We start from the raw sequence: 19,291 nt of genomic DNA, 5'->3' as shown, positions 1-19,291 counted from the left end.
TCATGTTGGGATCATTACTGAAATCAGTCAGTTTAGAATATGATTGTGATGAAGATTAGATATATGTTGGCATGGTTGTCTAGCGAATGTCCATATTATGAACACATACACACACACATATCAATAAATAAATAATGATAATTATAATAATAATAATAATAAGTATAAATATAATTAACAATTATGAAAGGACATTTCTATTAGTTGGGCCATGACTATTCACGAGAGGGCATCCCAGCTAGTATTTATACAAGGGTCCTCATTCGTAACTGAACGCTATTATTCATTCATGCATTATTCAATATATAATATTTTCTATCCTATGGATTACTTTATATTCCAGGTCATTTAGTTATTTTGGGTGTGAGTGAACTTTGTTCTTATCCGTCCATCTCTAGGTTGTAACTTAACAGAATCTGGCAATGGAAAATCGTGAAGTTGACAGTTAAATTATGCAATTTTGCAAATATTGATAGTGTGGATGGATTCCTAGGGGGTCCCCATGGAGCAACTTCATGCTTAAATTTCAGTAATCAAAACTTATAATTCCAACAATCCATCAAAAGTCCTGCTGGATTTGTAAAGAAAACCCGCTGGAAAATAGGGTGTGTTTGCTGCATGAATAGGCTACTTTATAGCTTTGTACATATTATAATAAAGTTAAGGATACCAGATTTTCTTTTCCACCAGCATTGGAATTTGGGAGAGATGTTTGTCCATTTGCTATGGTGATGTTTATTGTGGTTGGTTCCTTGTATGCCAATCATTTTGCACTTTAATGTTTTTCTAAAAGATACATTCGAGGTTGAAGTCTGATTAGATCTTAACAGGTGAAAGGACGCAATATCACCTATAAAGAGCTGGCAGAGACATGGCTTGCAAGTGCGTGTACTATTCTTTGTAGCCCAATCTCACAAGATGATATTAATGACATATTGAAGCAAGCAGAACAGTTCTTTTGGGCCGGGCACGAGATGGATCTGGTAGTTGCTTATATGTGGTTAGCAGAAAGTCTCATATCTCTGCATTTCAGTGACATGAGACGTTTTGTTTCTTACACAGGTTTAATTGCTTTCGTTTGTAGGTTCGATCAATGGTGAAGGATTTGGAAAGGGTACAGAAGTGGTCTCAAGATTTGAAAGGCTGTTTGTCTACAATCGAATCATGGATGAATGAAAAGAATAAGACATCATTAAAGGTTCCTCTAAAATTTGCCCAAGATTTGATTGATGTCGATGCAGTTCGAAACATTGAGCCTGGGTTCTCAAAATTGAAGGTCTGTTAACCGCATATCAGTTTTTCTGACATATTTACTGAATATTTGTTTTGTCTGATTGATGGATTTTTCTTATTCAGGCCCTGGTGGAAGAAGCCAATATATTGGTACAACAAATAAAAGATGCTTTGTCATCTTCATTGCCAGTGAAGGTAAGGATTGATGAGGGTCCTAGAATTGGTAGACTGCTGTTTCAATGCAAGTTTACATTTTACCCTCTTCTACCAATTTGTTTTTCCTTCTTTTACTGTGAATTTGTTAATTGTATTGAATAGCTTAGTTTTCTGTAAAGGCCATTTAGAACCTCTAGTCTTTTAATGCCATTGAGTTGGCAGCAGATTGACCTGTTCACATTTGTGCTGTGTGGAAATAATTAACATATTCATTGGAATCAAATAAAATTTATCTTTTACAAAATAACAAAGTACAAAATCTGATAAATTTGTAGCAGGAGTTACTGCCCTTTTAAATGCTTAAAACCAATCATACGAGTTGAGTAGCAAGAGGATTTTATGTTTTAAAATAAGAATCGTTGAAGGCCACTGGTTATGTGTTATCCATGCATTTGACAGATCTGAGACCCTTATCTTGCTTGTTATGCAAAATTTTAAAATCTGCATCATCTTCCAAATTGCTACCATTAGGAATCAAAGCTTCAGGAGTGGAAATAATGTCCAGCTTTCTTATGTCATTTCTTTTATATTTAAGTTTTGAGAAACACCTTTTTCTGATATGTCGGAAATAAGTGGCCATATCATGCAAACATCTACACATAAAGGTGATTTTGGTAATTCAAAAATTGTTTGCAATGGTATAATTCAAAATTCAATATTGCCTCCTAAGATAAATCTATATGTATTCCAATTCAAGGCAAATTCTAGTACTAGATAAGAAGCTTTTTGTGATTCATGTACAAATACAGCTTGCATGAATGGACATGACAGCAACTTGGGAAGTGAAAGTGTAAAAGTCAGCTTGCCATTCCAGAATTGCCTGGCACACTAAAAGTAGTAGAACAATATTCAAGATTTGACATTAGAAAATAGAGGCAATCGTGTTTCATGGCAAATATCAAAATATATTTAGTCAAGTAAATATGGTAATGGAGTTGTAGCTGATAATCTAGAAGCTTTTTGCTGTTCTTCTTGATTTGCATACTAGAAAACATATACCCAAGTTTGTATTTTTCTTGCTGATATTTTTATAGTCTACAATGTTTGGCACCTACAGGATAGGATCTTTTTGCCTTTTATTGCTCTTCTTTCTGCTGATGTGGTTTTAGTCTTTCCTCTTGTTCACAGTTTCATAGAAACTCTATCTGATCAAATATCAGCTATAATTACCAATAATCTCTTATGTGATATGAATTCAAAGGATCAAAAAAGAAAAGAACGTGAAAAATATAAGGGAAAAATCATTTGTATGTTTGACTACAATCGACTGAATTTGACCAACCATGATTCTTTTTGTTTATGTATTGATTGCGATTCATGAGTGACTGATGCACACAGTTTTAGAGTAGTTGCAATATTGATTGATTTCTGTCTAATTTGACTGGGCTGTGCCTGGTATGGTTGAGTTTCATAGTAGACTGTCGAACTGAGACAACTCACAGAGTTTTCTGACTAATGATTGAGTTGTCTTATTCTATAATGACCTCCGAATGGAGTTCCCAATAGCTAAATATCAGCCACCAAGGAATGCAGGTGCATTTTTGTAGTGTTTCCCAAACATAAATGGATAAAGGAACCATGGTATTTAGATGTTGGAAACTCAGTTGAATAATCTGGCCCTTTGACAAAACCTAGTGCTCTGTTCCGAAACCTTTCTTTTTTATTCAGAAGTATTGTACTTTTAGATGAAAAACATGTGGGGAAAAGGTACCAGGTAAATCTATCCTCTAAAATGTGCAACCATGCCCGGGTCATATCTTTGTTAAGAGCTCAGTGGTTTTCATAAATGGTATTGAACCTGTAAATCTAGGCTTTCTGAGGTGATCTTTGAAACTAATTGGTGAAGGCAGTTCTTCAGTCTTTTCCGTACATAACCTCGACTTGTTTATGAATAGAGGAAGTCTGCCTCAGACAAGCTCTTCAAGCAAACCTCTCCAATTCTTCTCTTGGGTTTCTTTGTCAGAACCATTGGGGTTCTTTTCACTCAAGGATTCAAACTCGAGCACTTCAAGTCTTATCTAGGTTTTGCCCCACACAAACCTTGGTGCCTTCCTCCCTTGCATCAAAACAAATACAAAGACTCAAAACATGTTCATCAATAAGGTACAATGATCTAATAAACTCTTTTCTACCATGCTTCTTGTCCATCCCTTAGTTTGCATCCCACAAACCCTATGCCTTCTTTCTTGCATCCCACAAGAACTAAGATATCTAGACCATGTTACTGTGAAATATCTACTGTACATCAACATAAGGCCCAAGTCTCCTTCAAAGTAAGCTTTATGCCAAGCTCCAATTGTTCCATACTCCTCTTGCAACTGCATATTGTTGCTTTAGGTTTTACATCACCAAACCCTACGTCTTCTTCTCTTGCAGTATACCAGTGTGAAAGAGTGCAACTCATCCCCAACATCAACATCATCTTCATGCCTTCTCTAGGGTTTAGATCACAAATCCTAGGTCATTCTCTCCCCACAAGACTTCGTTGAGACAATTACAAAGATAGAAAAACCATTATGTCAAATAGTGATTAATGACAAAGGCTCTCTTGTCCCTTTATATAGAATAGGTGAGGAGGGTTGACATAAAACATGGTCTAGTCCACACAAGTATCGATAGAACTAATTCAATAGTGCAATCCCACATGGAGTACTAGGATTTTATATAATCCCATGGTGGTGCTCTCACCAAGTAGGATGCACCTTGTACCTAATACCGCTCTTCCATGATGGTGTTGTTGAAAATGTAACTAGTTTCAGTCTTCAAAGTTGTTGTTGTAATTGTTTCAATATGTATCCTATGTAACAAACCAAAAAATAAAACAAAAACTTCTTATTATTAAAGCATGGGTTTCATGCTCTTTATTGATGGTCTTCTAGGTAAAAGCATGTTCTTCATGCTTCTGGGGTTTGATAGGACTTTGGATTTGTGGTCATGAGTCAAAGGACTCAACATCATGTTTATAAGGCCCTTTCGGGCAAAGGGTGTTTATAAAAAGAATTACTTTTGAGTTTAGAAAGTCTTGGAATCTCCTAAAGTACAAGTTGGCCCTAGAAACATCAAGTTGGCCTAAAGGAGGGAATTTGACCCCTTGAGAAGGCTATATAAAGGAGTAGTTCGACCTCATTCAACCAAGACGAATTTTATCATCACATCTGAAGTTTCTAGTGAAGGAACAGAACATGCCAAAGGTACAAAACTGAGCCGAAGGTGCAGAACTGGCTGAAGGTACAAAACTGTGCTGAAGGTGCAAAATAGGACGAAGGTAGAGAATTGAGTTGAAGGTGTAGAACAAGTCAAAGGTATAGAACTGAGCCGAAGGTGCAAAACTGAGCTGAAGTTGTAGAACAGGGTGAAGGTACAAAATAGGACGAAGGTGTAGAACAGGCCAAAGGTGTAGAACTGAGGTAACTGATTGAAGGGTGAAAATAGCTACGCGAGTTGTAGGGTTATGGGCAACTATTTAGGTGATTTCTCTTAGTTTGATAACCGCTTGTGATGTTTTTACTTAACTCAATTAAATTCATCTTTCCCTTGATTATAATTAGTTTTATTATCATCAAACAACTACCAAACAATAAAGAGCAATGAGACAAGAGGACACAAGATATAGGCTATCAACCAGGACCGAAACCTCCCCTCTTAGAGAGGAAAACCCACAAGAACTCTTCTCTTCTTATAGAACTTCAATTGATAAATTCCAAGACCTATGGCCTTGGACCAAGACCCCTCCAAGACCAAGTCAAATCACTTCTTCGATCAACCCTTCTTCCACAAAGTCAACACTGGTTAAACTTGCCGCAACACTACAAATTTCGGCTTCTCTTCAAATTTTTGGCGTCTATCATAGGTTTGCAACTCTTGGCTTGGCTGTAATCTCTACGGTTCCACATGTGTAGATAGATTAGGGCATATTTGCAGGTCTTCTATTCCTCTCTTGGGATGATCCTTCTTCCTCAACAATTTGACTTAGTAAACTGATCCTTGACACCTTGTTTTTGTCCCCTGAAGTGAATGTAATTTTTGATCTTCGCTGCAACAAAATGTAGCACTAAATATCTTGCACGTGTGAGGTGTATGGCCCAAAAACAATCCTTCTAAACTTTGCTTTTCTCCTCCTTGGATTCTCCATCTTTTGCTGGATATACTCGAGCTTCTTGTGATTCAAAACGAACTTGATTGATGCGCTTACAAATTAGATCAATTTCTCTATTTATAGGCTTCATAGGGTGCCCTTATTAGGCTGACTAGATCCACTTGGTAGGCAGACTTGGCATCCTTTTGAAGGTTGACTTGTTGTAGCACTATGACGAAGCCTTGGAGGGTCTTTAACTCTAATTTGACTCAAATAAATCTTTCTTTACAATATGTAACATGCCTAAAAGGGTCTTCCATACATGACAATGACTCAATTGACTTGTAGACTCAATGACAAGCCCTAGAATCACTCAATGGGTGCTTGACCTAAACAAAAAATAACCTTGAGCATGAATCCCATGCCTCAAGAATAACAATTATAATTTTATTCCTCTCTTTACATCAAATACATATAATCATGATTACATATGTCATTATGAAGACCGAACCTAGTTACATATTTCAACACTCCCTCTTACCTAGGGAGGTATTCATAATCCATACAAGGTACTTGGACATTCTCAAACTGAAGAATTCTGATAAGAAGAGTCGAATTGGTATGCCATCTCATAAAGTACTTCCTTAGCTTATGCCGAAGCATCTCATCATACCAACCAACATTTGTAGAAATTCTCACTGTAGATTAAACTGATTATGTAATGTACTAAAGCAAAATACTTAATCTACTTCTACTATCAAACTTGCGGAAGCTTAATCGATTTTGAGCAAGATCAAATAGAACACATATATGATATAACAGAGAGGAAGATTCAATCACACTTGAAACACAGAAGAATACTCTGGGGAAAGCCTCAGCTAAAAACCTCCCTATCTATATTATTATACAAGTGGAAGTATCTTAGGATTACACAAAGCTTTAGCTCACAAGCTATCCAGCTCTCAGTACAATCCCTCACTGTTGCTCATAGACAAAATAGACAACACATATGCCTTCCTTCAGTCCTCCAAGCCTCCTATTTCCTTGCCTAGTTTCTCCTGGGTCCTCCAGTTGCCACCTGTGTGATTCGCACCTCACACACTGCCCTGACCTCTGTAGTAACTGCGCAAACCTGAAGGAATGAATTCCTTCTACATGGATGAGTTTCCTTTATAGCAAAATTCCTCGAACTGATAGTACAATGTCCCTGCCTTTAATCTCAACTGGGTTTCTGTCTGAACTGATATGCATGAGTTATTTATGAGAGAATATTCAGTTATTTGGAGAACACTAGTTGCATGCATGCATGCAATAATTGACTGAACTCACAATTAGTTCCACACACTGTTTGGAACTAATTTAACTGGACTTAACTCAGTTAACTGAGTTAACTAATTACAACTCAAATAAAACTCATCCTTATCTCCCTAATTAAGGGATAACTTCCTCAAGCAAAGGGATAACTGTTGCATGTCTTCACAAAGAATTCATGTTTGAATTTCTCCAACTAATTAGCTCAGGATGAATTAATTAATTATTTTTGAAACAGCTGGTGAGATTAAAGTCGAATTTTAATTCTCAATTTTGATTCAAGGACAAATCAAAATTGGAATATACCTTGAAATGCTATTTATAGCAATGCTATTTTTAGCATTTCTATTTTTATCATTTCTTGATGCTATTTTCCAACAGAGTTGGAGTATATCCTGAAATGCTATTTATATCAATGCTATTTTTAGCATTTCTTGTTGCTATTTTCAACAACATTGTCACATAACAAGGCCTTGACTAATAACTCTAACTCTCCACAAGATCATAGCACAATGCTGGCGAAACCAACGATTGATATACACCATCATCATTGTCTCTTGAGGCACATACCCACATGGGTGTTCACAGGGTATGTCCTTTTAGGACAATTCCTATCTTGGAATAACACATCCTCAAGGAATTTCCTCTTTGACTACTCTTACCTATTGGATGCCCTACACATCCTCAAAGAGTATCGATACCAATCTTAGATGCTTAACCAATCCTCCATTCTTTCTTCACAACATGAAGAGAAGAATGATGTGTCTATCTTTCCCTCTCAACTAGGGAAGACATACCCATTCCTATAAAAGGAAATATACCCAAGCTCCCTATTATCCAGGGAATTGTCCAAGCTCCCTCTTAACTAGAGACTTGTTACCAACAACAACTATCTGCTCTTTGATGGAGATCATGGCACTATCAACTTCTTGTAAGGCTCCTACTTTCGATGTCACGAACTTCATCTTTTTCATTATGGAGCCTTCTTCTTCTAGATTTTCCTTCGTAGGGCATCGACTATCCATTACTTTGCTTTCAACAAACCATAGTGTTGAACGAATAGTCATGTCATCCTTCTTTGCATCGGAAAGTGATCTTCCAATGCACATCTAACTTTTCTTCACATAGCTACCTCTTCCAAGTTATGTTCCTTTTAGGATCTTCATTCCATTCCCATGAGTACTAGTTGTAGGTGACATCTACAACTCTCTTTTGGTAGCCTTGTTTTAACCCAACTATATGATTTTCAAAAATCAAAATGAACATCAAATCAAATTTACCTTTTTATTATGGCCTTTCATCGTGACTTTTGCTTCTTGCAACATCAACATCCTGCACATCCATAAACACATCTCCAAGACTTTCAATGTCAAGGGTCTCGCTCCTTTATAGACTTTATGAAAGTCTTCGTATATTCTCTTATGGAGATGTTATAGCTAATGTTGATCACTTACTTGACTATAGTTGCATCTTTTACGAACTCTTCTTCCTTTCTTCACATATTGTTCCCCAGGAACTTCTATACATAGTTCCTTCATCTTGTCAACCACCTGATATTCCATAGTAGGACATATTATGTTGATTTCATCTTATCAATATGTGAACGAGTTCAAGGCATATTATCTTCATGCCTTTATGCATCTTCTTAAAGGAAGAGATCCTTCTTCTTCAATCTTGCTCATAAGATAGCAAATTCACTTGTTCTCACTGTAACCACATGATGACATGACTTCATCTATCTATTTCCAAATATATACATGTCTCTTCCTTCATGTAGTCACCTAGACTTCCTTCGACAACTTGATTTCCTTTGAAGACTAAAGTACTTCAACCAACGTGACATGCTGCACATCTTTGTCATCATACCTAACCTGTGGATCCCACACAAGGTGAACTGTAGACTATCAGCGAGGCACTTGCTTCTTCCAAGTAGAGATGAACCTTCTAATGAAGATTCCAATGGAGGATCTTGATTCTAATCCTGCAAATGCTCCTTCCTAATGACTGGTGTATGGTGATTTCTTCATCTTCTATTATGCTAGATGACTTTATTTCAACCATACATATTGTTGCTATGGTTATCCTTGAATGCTTCTAATGCCATGAATTGCTTTCTTTTTATCATGATGACTCCTACAATCATGTAAACTTTCTACTCTAGCTATGCTTCCATCATCCATGTCTTTCATCATGAAGTCATCTTTATTTCAGCTCCAATGCATCCTACCATCCTTGTGATGCTTCCTATCATGATAGCTATCTTTTACAAAAAACTGAAAAGAACTAAGTGAAGGAGATTATCTCAGTCATAGTAGAGATCTTTCACTTCCTCCTTTGATTTCCTCTTTTCAGGTTCTTCCACTTCTTTGGTGACATGGGCTTCATTCCTTTCTTTCCTTTTCTTGTTGTCCTTCTTGAGTTTAGGACAATCTCTCTTGAAATGCCCATATTCCTGACAACCATAGCATTGGATCTTTGACATATCGATCTTCTTCTTTTCTTGAGGACCAAACTTCCCAAACTTTCCTTTTCTCCTAACCATGGTAGCAAATGCTTGAACTTGTTCGTTTGATCCCACATTGCTTTTTGCCTTCAACCTGGTTTCTTCAATCTTAGATAATGACTAGAGTTCACTGAATGGGGTGGCTTCTTTCTTTCCGTAGACGCTTGATACAAAGTTGCCCCATTCATCAGGTAGTGCATTGAGCACCAAAATGGTCATTTCGTTTTTGGACATTATCCCATAACTGTTGCAGTTTGTCTCATATTTGTGACACCCTCATAAGATATGAGGCTATCCTTTTTTCCTTTGATACTTTCATCTTATATAACTTGGTTCTCAAAGATATCACTTCTCGTGCAGTGCTTATGGAGAACAATTCTACCAACTTATTTTGAATTCTCCAACTTTGCTACATAAGGGATGAGAGAATCCTTGATTGATTCTATAAGGATTCTTTGAGCCCTTATTTCCCCTTTCATATATTTCTATAGAGCTTGAACTTCGTCTTTAGGTGGTTTGATGGTTGAACCCTTAGCATATCCAATGACTTCATTTTCTATGAGGATCAAATCTGCTCTCTTCTTCTATGCAAGGGAATTAGATGACTCAACCAGTTTGTTGCTCTCCTTGCAGAATGAAGTCATTTTAATAGTAGATTCAGACATAGATGTAAAGGTACTTGTCAGGTGAAGATGCTTCTTTGATGACGTTATCTTCAACATGATGCCTTATTTGATGTTGATTATAGATGATGATGTTGATAACTTCTTTGAAGATGACAATTTTCTTCTTCTAGAGATGCCTTTCTTCAAATATGCTGGAGATGTGATCCTTGCTTTAATGAGAGGGAGATCACCTTGATGTCTTTGATGATGATGGTAATGCTTGTTCTTGCTTCCTTAGAATGTGGAGACTTCAAGATGCTTCTAATGTGTAGTCCTTATTGGAGGTAGGGTCCCTTCTTGAAGTAGAGTCTTTGTGGTCTTCTTCTTGATGTTGCTTCTAGATTGTAAGATCCATGTGATGCTCCTCAGATCCTTTCTTCAAGATGATGTGTAGACTAGTCCTTTTTGATGGTTTTATATCCTCTTTAATGTGTTGGCTTCCTTGATACTCCTTTTTGATGATTCTTCTTTCAAGTTGCCTTTCCTTGACTTGTCACCTTAGCTTTGATACCATGTTGAGAAATCTATCGGTAGCTAGATTAGGTGATTTCTCTTACTTTGATAACTGGTTGTGATGTTTTTACTTAACTTGATTAGCTTCTTATTTCACTTGATTATAATTATGTTCTTATCATCAAACAACTACCAAACATTAAAGAGCAATGAGACAGGGGGGCACAAGATATAGGCTAGCAACTAGGGCCAAAACCTCTCCTCTTGGAGAGGAAAACGCACAAGAACTATTCTCTTCTTATAGAACTTGAATTGACAAATTCCAAGATCTGTGACCCTCGACCAAGACCCCTCCAAACCCAAGTCAAATCACTTCTTTGATCCACTCTTTTTCCCCAAAGTCAATGCTAGTTAAACTTGTTGCAACACTACATATTTTGACTTCTCTTCAAATTTTCGGCCTCTATCACAGGTCTGCAACTCTCGGCCTGCATGTCATCTCTATGGTTCCACACATGTGGACAGATTAGGGCATATTTGCAAGTCTTCTCTTTCTCTCTTGGGACGATCCTTCTTCCTTGACAATTCAACTTAGCAAACTGATGCTTGACACCTTGTTTCAGTCTCCTGAAATGACTGTAATTTTTGATTTTCGCTGCAACAAAAAGTAGCCCTAAATATCTCGCACGTGTGAGGTGTATGGCCCAAAAACAATCCTTCTAAACTTTGCTTTTCTCCTCCTTCGATTCTCTCTCTTTTGTTGGATATACTCGAGCTTCTTGTGCTTCAAAACGAACTTGATTGATGCCCTTACAAATGAGGTCGAGCTCTCTCTATATAGGCTTCATAGGGTGCCCTAATAGGCCGACTTGATCCACTTGGTAGGTCGACTTGTCATCCTTTTGAAGGTCGACTAGTTGTAGCACTATGATGAGGTCTTTGAGGGTCTTTGACTCTAATTTGACTTAAATATTTTTTTCTTTACAAGATGTAACATGCCCAAAAGGGTCTTCCATACGAGACAATGACTCAATTGACTTGTAGACTCAATGACAAGGCCTAGAAGCACTCAATGGGTGCTTGACCTATAAAACAAATAACCTTGAGCATGAAACCCATGCCTCAAGAATAACAATAATAATTTTATTTCTCTCTTTACATCAAATACATAAAATCATGATTACTTATGTCATTATGAAGACCGAACCTAGTTACATATTTCAACAGGTAAAAGTTGCAGGTTGTAGCTAGTTGATGCAAGATCAAGTAAGGACTTGTTCGAAGGGCCGACTTGGTACTGGGAGAAGGACTTCGTCTAGGGTTGGGTCATTGTATCTCATTTGAAGTAGATTCTAAGAAGAGAAGAGTTTTTTCTAGGTTTTCCCCTTGGAGGCGGTTTTGCCTAATTTCCGTGTCCTCTATTGTTGCTATTTCGTTTTGGATATTTGTTTAATGAAAAGGTCTAACCAAAGAACATAAAGAAGACTAATAAAATTCACAAGCAAATATTAAGGTTAAGGAAAATAAGAATTACAAGCTGCCATTTTACATTTTCCAACATAGTATCAGAGCTAAGGTGAACAAGGAAGGCAACTGGAAGGACACTAGAAGGATTTGCTTGTCAAGGGGAAGTAAAAAGGAAACTCTCAAAACCCGAAGAAGAATATTACAAGGAAAATTATCTCTTGAAAGGATATAGTTGAAGACTCATTGACAAACCTCTTTGAAGAAAGCATGAAGGGATCTCGTTATCACTCATCAGTCTTGGAAGCTGTTGTTGGAGGAATCCTAGGGAACATCTTTCAAGAAAGTATGTTTAGAGATCTTGAAGGCATCAAGACGATTGAAGACATCGTCAAGGAGAAACTTGGTCTCAAGAATCATATTATTACATCATGTTTGAATCTACTACTCATATGGGTTCTTTCTGCTACTCACAAAACCAGAAGTAATCGAATATGTTACTGGGGAAATGTTAATTTTAGATAATGATGGTATGTTCTATGCTTGCAACAATTACTTTAATGTGCCTTTATTAGCCCAATGTCAATTCCACTTTAATTTCCAATAGAAATCACATAACCCATTGTTGAAGAATGTAACTTGGTTCGATCTTCATAATTGTATTTGAGTCATAATGAATTGTATTTATCAAAAGAAAGAAAAATAATTTATTATTATTATTATTATGACTTATTAAAGCGTGGGCTTCATGCTTGGGTCATCATGTTTTAGGTCAAAGTCCCCATTGAGGACTTCTAGGTTTTTTTCTGGAGTCATTAGAGTCATTGTCCATTTAAAGAGACCATTCTTGGGCTTTTGAATCATGTAAAAAGAATTATTATTGAGTAAAATAAGTCATTTGTCACCTCCACACCAAGTTGGCCCTAAGTCAGTCTACATAAGGGTAATTCGAACTCTAGAAAAGGGTATATATACAAGCAATTCGATTCATTTGGAAGATACACTCACACAAGTTCGATATCCAAGAAGAGGTAGCAAAAAAAATGCGAAGTTGCAGAAGGAGGAGAAGATTTGTTGGAGAAGGAAAATCAAAGTTTCTGGGTTATCTCTCTCTCACACGTGTGAATTTGCTGGGCTATCGCTGGAAGGTTGAAGTACTGCATCAGGATTGAACTTGTTCAGCTGCTGGGTCGAAGTTTTGTTGCTGGGGAGGTCAAAATTCTGTTGCTGCTTCCTGGTTGAGGTGCTGCTCCAAGATCGAAGTGTTGCATCTAGAACGAAGTTCAGTCACCGCGGCCAGTTGTTGCTGCAAGGTCGAAGTTTCTATTGGAAGGTTATGATCTGCAGAATAAGGAAAGCGCTGACTTGGTGATTGGAGGAAGTCTATGTCTAGGTCAAGGAGTCTTGGATCATATCGTGAAACTATTAAAGGAAGAGTTGTTGACTGGATTTTCCCCTAGATAGGGGTTTTGCCCTGGTTGTTCGCCTACATCTGGTGTCTTTGATCTTTGTGTTATGGTTATTGGTAATTGCTTGATGAACTAAGCTAAAAGAAGAACACAAGAAAGCTAATAAGAATATAAGAATATCACAAGTAATTATGAACATAAAGAAAATCTGTCTGGTTTTTTGATTTTCCAATATAATTTACATTGACAGTTCTGTAGATAGAACATAAACAATAAATGCAGAAGACAAGTCAAGACAAGAGAACACCAATATTTGGCTAAATCCAGGGAAAAACCCTTAATCAAGCCTTGCTATTATCAAATATCAAATGTTCAACAGAAAGAGAATGTCTAATAGAGTACAATGATGAATGTCAAAGTCAATGTGACTTGGGTTTTGCAAATTATCGAAACCAATGTGAATATGATTAGCTTGATGAAGTTTTGCAATTCTGAAAAGTCAACAACAGTCAGCTTGCCCTAACTAGTCAACAATCAATGGTCAACACAACAATCAAACTTATCTTTTTGTGCTCTGTGAAAGTCAGTCAAACTCAACCTTCCTTGGTGGTCAAACAACAACAAAAACAATGAACAAAGTGGTAGTCAAACCCAGTCAAATGATGAAGTCAACTTGCGGTCAAAACAATCCTGCAACTTTATGGTAAAATCTGGTCAAACAACTCTTCTTGCCTCGGTTTTGGTGCCAGATAATGTTGCCTGCTAGGGTAGCTCTTCTCATGGTTAAAGCACAATCGAAAAACCCCTCTAAAGTTTGAAAATCAACGCTGGTCAAAGTCTCAAACAGAAAGTCAATGCAGGTATCCATCCATCATTATGCTATGCTGTTCATCATGTACTATCTTTGCATGTTGTCTCATCTTTGCTGAATATTGATATAGATAATAAGAAGGATCTATCGAGAGTGAGTCACAAGACATTACCACTCTCTTCGCTCTGACAAAAGTCAGTCTGCATAATTAGGGGATGAACCCTAATCAGACTTGATCTTGCGCGATCAAGTTGTTGAACAACATGCAACCTAAACATAGGGAGTACGACAGTACACGATGCATCCATTTGTAGTGCTATGGTCCCTAACCAGTTTTTCCAACTCATTGGCCAACTGAGAGGTATTTCCCTAGAGTCCCAGATTGCAAGGGTAGGATGTATGCTGGGGCATCTGCAAAAGAAGGGGAACCACTCATCCTGCTCATATGCCATAGGAGAAGGTGAACCACTCATCCTATGCATATGTCATTCATAGGGGAAGGTGAACCAGTCACCCTGTGCGGGAAGGTGAACCACTCACCCTGTGCTCATATAGCTCCAAGAAGTACCCAGAAGCCCAAGGAGCTCCCAAAGCTCAATGTCCAACTAAAGCGGGATCGTCATGGGAGGGTCTTTCGATAACTCGAAGTCTCTCTCAGAAGGCTAAGAACTTGGTCTTCCTTAAGGGCTTCGTGAGGATGTCAACAAATTGTTCATCAGTCTTGATGTGTTGGAGTGTTATTGCTTCTCGTTGTACCATATCCCACGTAAAGTGGTGCTTGATGTCAGTATGCTTGGAGCAGTCGTGGAACAAAGGATTCCCTGAAAGTCGAATCCCACTTTAGTTATCGCATTAAATGATGGTGGCATCCAACACATGTTCAAGTAGCTCACTGAAGAGCTTCCTCAACCAAATAGCTTCACAACAGGCCATACTAGTTGTAACTTGTAATATATTTGGCCTCGGTAGTGCTTAGAGCAATCAATTTCTGTTTCTTGCTCATCCAAGAAATTGAAGCATATCCCAAAGAATTAGAATATCCATGTAGTCCAGATTCTAGATAGTGTACCTTAGACCTTAGTTTATAGTGCCATGAAGATATCTTAAGAGATTCTTTGCAGTAATCCAGTGTATATGATGAGGCTCAACCATAAATTGAGTCAAAGGATTTACAACGAAACATATGTTCGGTCGGGAGTTTACGAAGAACATCAGGGCCCCCACAAGTTGTCTATATTAAGAAGGATTTGCTAATTTGGGACCAGTGGCAGTTCCACATGGCTTCTTGAAGTTTAGTTCCATCAGAGTAGACACAAACTTGCATTCCACCATCCCTCATCTTTTAAGAGCTTCACGATGTATTTCCCTTGAGAAAGGAAAATCCCGCCTAGCTTTTGCGAGACCTCCAGGCCTAGGAAGTAATGCATCAGTCCTAGGTCTTTCATCTCGAATTCGGAAGTCAACTCCCTCTTGCATTGATAGATGAGAGGGTCCGCACCAGTGAGAAATAGATCATTGACATACAAGGCCAAAATAAGTGCATGCCCTTTTCAACCTTGAAGTATAGGTTTGGGTCAACATAGCTCCTTGTAAATCCCTGCTTCATAAGATAGCTATCAATCCTCTCATACCAAGCCTTAGGGGCTGGCTTTAACCCATAGAGGGCCTTCTTCAACCTGCATACACGTGTCCTTCAATCTTGTACTTAAAACCCCTGAGGTTGTTCCAAGTAGACTTCCTCCTTAAGTGAGCCATGTAAGAAAGCAATCTTGATGTCCATTTGATGTAGGCTGCACCCTTGATTGGCAGCTAGAGCAATTATGGATTGGATAGTTGTGTATCGAGCGATTGGTGCAAATATTACATCATAGTGAATTCCTTCATTCTGAGAAAAACCAGAAGCCACGAACTTTGCCTTAAATTTTTTAGCACTTCCATCAACTCCATGTTTAATTTTGTAAATCCATTTTGAAGTGATCACGGACTTGTCCGTGGGTCTAGGCACCACTTCCCAAACATCATTTTTAATGATTGATTCATATTCCTTAGACATAGCATCTTTCCATACTTGGTGCTTTATGGCTTCTTCGAAGGTGTAAGGTTCAGTTTGAATGATAATACTCATGGTAACCAAATATCCTTGATACTTGTTGGGCTTCTTAGTTTCTCGAAACGTTCCTCTTGGAGCAGAATGTTTTTTTGCATCTTCAAGTGTATCTTTGAGCCATAGAGGTCTTTTCTTTGAGGTAGAGGGTTCACAAGGAGGTGGATCAAGAGGATCCATGAGACCTGTTAGCACTCCGTATTTTTCCTAGGTTGAGGAGGAAAACTACAAAGGTAACCACAAACCACTTTCAACGCTGGGATCTAGCCCCTCTAGCTTCAGAGAGGGCTCTCTCTGTATGATTTTTAATTTTAATGTTTAGATTCTAGGCTAGGTATGAAAGGACAAGGTAGATTTTTTAAAATTTTGGTTGTAAAATGGAAGAGAAGTCCATTGGGCATGGAGTCATAAGATCTTTAGTTATCAATTGAAATAAATAGAGGAGTAGAAAACAAGGTGAGGTAGGCAAACTCTTGGATCTCGTAGAGCTGTTGTGTTGTGGATGAGATGAATAAGGATTAGGATAAATTAAATATAGAGCATAAATAGATGAATTCTATACTTAATATAAAAAAGAAGGAAAACATTCATGTGAAACTTGAAAAGAAATAGATTTGCAAAGAAAGAAACATCACCATTTACTTGACACAAGAATCCTGAAACCAATCTGCGTCTGTATTACTAAATTGATTACTTCAAAAATATATTTGATTGCCAACAATCACAGGAAAATCTTTTCTTCTTCCATAATCCAACCCTTACTAAGTATTTTTACAAAATATTTATAGAATTTGTCTCAAATAAATTCGGACTTCAAATAAAATTATTACAAAATAATGTCTACTAAAAACATGTAGATATTTCCAAAATAGAACTAAGCATTAGGAAATCTAGGCTATTTCTGATTTTCTGTTCAGACTTTGAGGTGAACTATTGCTGATTGTAGCTACTTTTTCGTTTCTTCTGTTTGTCTGTTGCCAAAACTGTAGGATTTCTGTTTATCTTTATTCAACCAACTCTAGTAACTTATCCCATCGCTCTTCACTTGGAATGGCAAAATTTACCATGCTCCTGAATCTCTCATCTACTTCTGTGTATGTCTGAAAGTTAGCTTGTTTAGAAATAGATGATGAATATCATGTTGAATAAAAGAGATCATGTTGTAGGCCTTCTATGAAAGCTTTTCCACTTATAGTTCCTATGACTTTAGCAAATTTAGATGCATCTGCAACAATATTACATAATTGATCTTGATATTTTTCTAATGGAATCAATTTTCCATTAGAAGCTCTTAAGGCTGGGAGCTCTTTCTCCTGCAATACATTAAATTTTCTGTTGAATCTTTTTATCTGTAACTCCAATTCTTTGCACTTATTTTCTAATTGCACCATAAGATTTTTCTTTGTCAACAGTCTTTTGACTCCGATCACTGTATTTGTTCTATCTTGAATTTGGAGCTCTTCAAGCTCTTCCTTAGTTTTAGAATTCAACATCTTAATAATTCTATTTGCTTCTACTGGCCTGTGCTCTATTTCAACCTTTGTTCAATTGCTGCCTTAACACTCTGCACTAACTCTTCCTGCTCAACTGTGATTTGAATGGATGGCCATAATTTTGTAATGTTTTCATTTATGTTTATGCCATATACTCTTTTTGGCCTCTGCCAACGTCTGAGCGGCTAGAGATTGGTTCTCATACTTTTGAATTTGTTGTATCAATTTATAGTTCTTTTGCACCTTTGCTAGGTGTGCATTATCTGCTTTTATTTTGCTTGTGTTTTTTGATAAGAATCTGAAGTTGATGCTTGTGTTGTTTGTTGTAGTTCCTGCTGTGTTGATGTACCTGCTACTGATGTACTTGCTGCTTCTAATTGTTCCTTTTCCTTCAATAGTGCTTTCAGGTCCTGTTCCATCTTTTGGATTTGAATATTCTGTTGAACTATTATTTTGAACAATTTTTCTTTCTCCATTTCCAGACTGGTTACTTCTTTGATCTGAGGGTGCTTTGTAGTTGGAAGGTTGGGCTGTTTCCTGAGGGCTTGAGGTCTTCTCTTAGTCAAAGCACAGTCAAACAACCACTCTAAAGTCCAAAGTCAACATTGGTCAAATTCTCAAGCACAAAGTCAACGCAGGTCAAAATAACTCCAAGAACTCGTAGATGTGAAGAAGAATAGGCTTCCTCAGACTTGTACGAACCAATTATTAAAGGAAAGAGAAGAAAATGTTGTGTGATGAATGTCTCAAATGATGTTGAGGGTCTCCTTTATTTATATGCAATTGTCCAATTTGACCGCAAGTCGACCTTTACCAAATGTGCTCTTGTGGGCTTGACATCATAAACATATTTCTCCTTATCCAAATTCAGTGCTTCCAGGGTCCATTTTGGTCCTCTTGAAAAGAGGAATTTTGTCCAAACATCATCTTAGGTCAATGAGCTACCCAAAGTGGAATTTAGCCCTATTTGCACAATTTAACAATAAATCACTGAAACAAGCAAAGACAAGACACAAGAACTAGCAAAGTACATGAAAGTGGAAGTAAGGGCTCAAAGGATCATAGTTGAATCAATTAAGGATTCTCTTGTTCCATTTGTTGCATACTTGAAGACTTGCAAGGCTATGTATGACAAGCTAGTGAATTTGTACTCTATAAGTACAACACAATAGAAGAGTCTCTCAACTAAGTGACCATCTACAAGGACTTGGGGAAACAATTTATGATTTAGAAGTAACCATTCGTGTACTGAATGCATTGCCACCAAAAAGGAGCAGCTTTGCAACAATCATCTACTCCAAGAAATATTCAATTCCTTTTGATGAGTTGTGGGCTCAACGCAACTTGGAAGAATCAAGGATCAAGCTAAAAGATGACATTGGATCAATGAACAGTCTCGAGCCTTCTAGCTTGAGTCAAGAAGCTTAAGAAGGGAAAATTTGGAAAGTTCGAGAATAAAGGCATGTCCAAGGTTTAATGCTTTACGTGCAATGAGTTTGGACACTTTAAGAGGGACTGTCCATGTCAACAAAGCAACAAGAGCAAGGAAAGAAG

The 19,291-nt window shown here is 37.4% G+C and overlaps 1 protein-coding gene across 5 annotated transcripts in view; it reads left to right on the top strand.

The window, feature by feature from the left end:
- Window positions 1–19,291, top strand: part of LOC149151296 (lysine-specific demethylase JMJ17-like) — a 288,744-nt gene that overhangs the window by 79,235 nt on the left and 190,218 nt on the right. For all 5 annotated transcript variants that reach the window (XM_089445770.1, XM_089445773.1, XM_089445769.1 and 2 more), the window contains exons 9-11: window positions 831–983; window positions 1,085–1,276; window positions 1,357–1,428. In XM_089445770.1, coding sequence (XP_089301896.1) covers window positions 831–983; window positions 1,085–1,276; window positions 1,357–1,428 — 417 coding nt within the window. The remainder of the gene's footprint in view (window positions 1–830; window positions 984–1,084; window positions 1,277–1,356; window positions 1,429–19,291) is intronic.

This window comes from Pinus tabuliformis, chromosome 9 (genome assembly GCF_031772625.1).
Source record: "Pinus tabuliformis cultivar Carrire ecotype Pingquan chromosome 9, CPIR1, whole genome shotgun sequence".
Classification (NCBI taxonomy): Eukaryota; Viridiplantae; Streptophyta; class Pinopsida; order Pinales; family Pinaceae; genus Pinus; species Pinus tabuliformis.
This window is presented reverse-complemented; position numbering and strand designations above follow the sequence as displayed.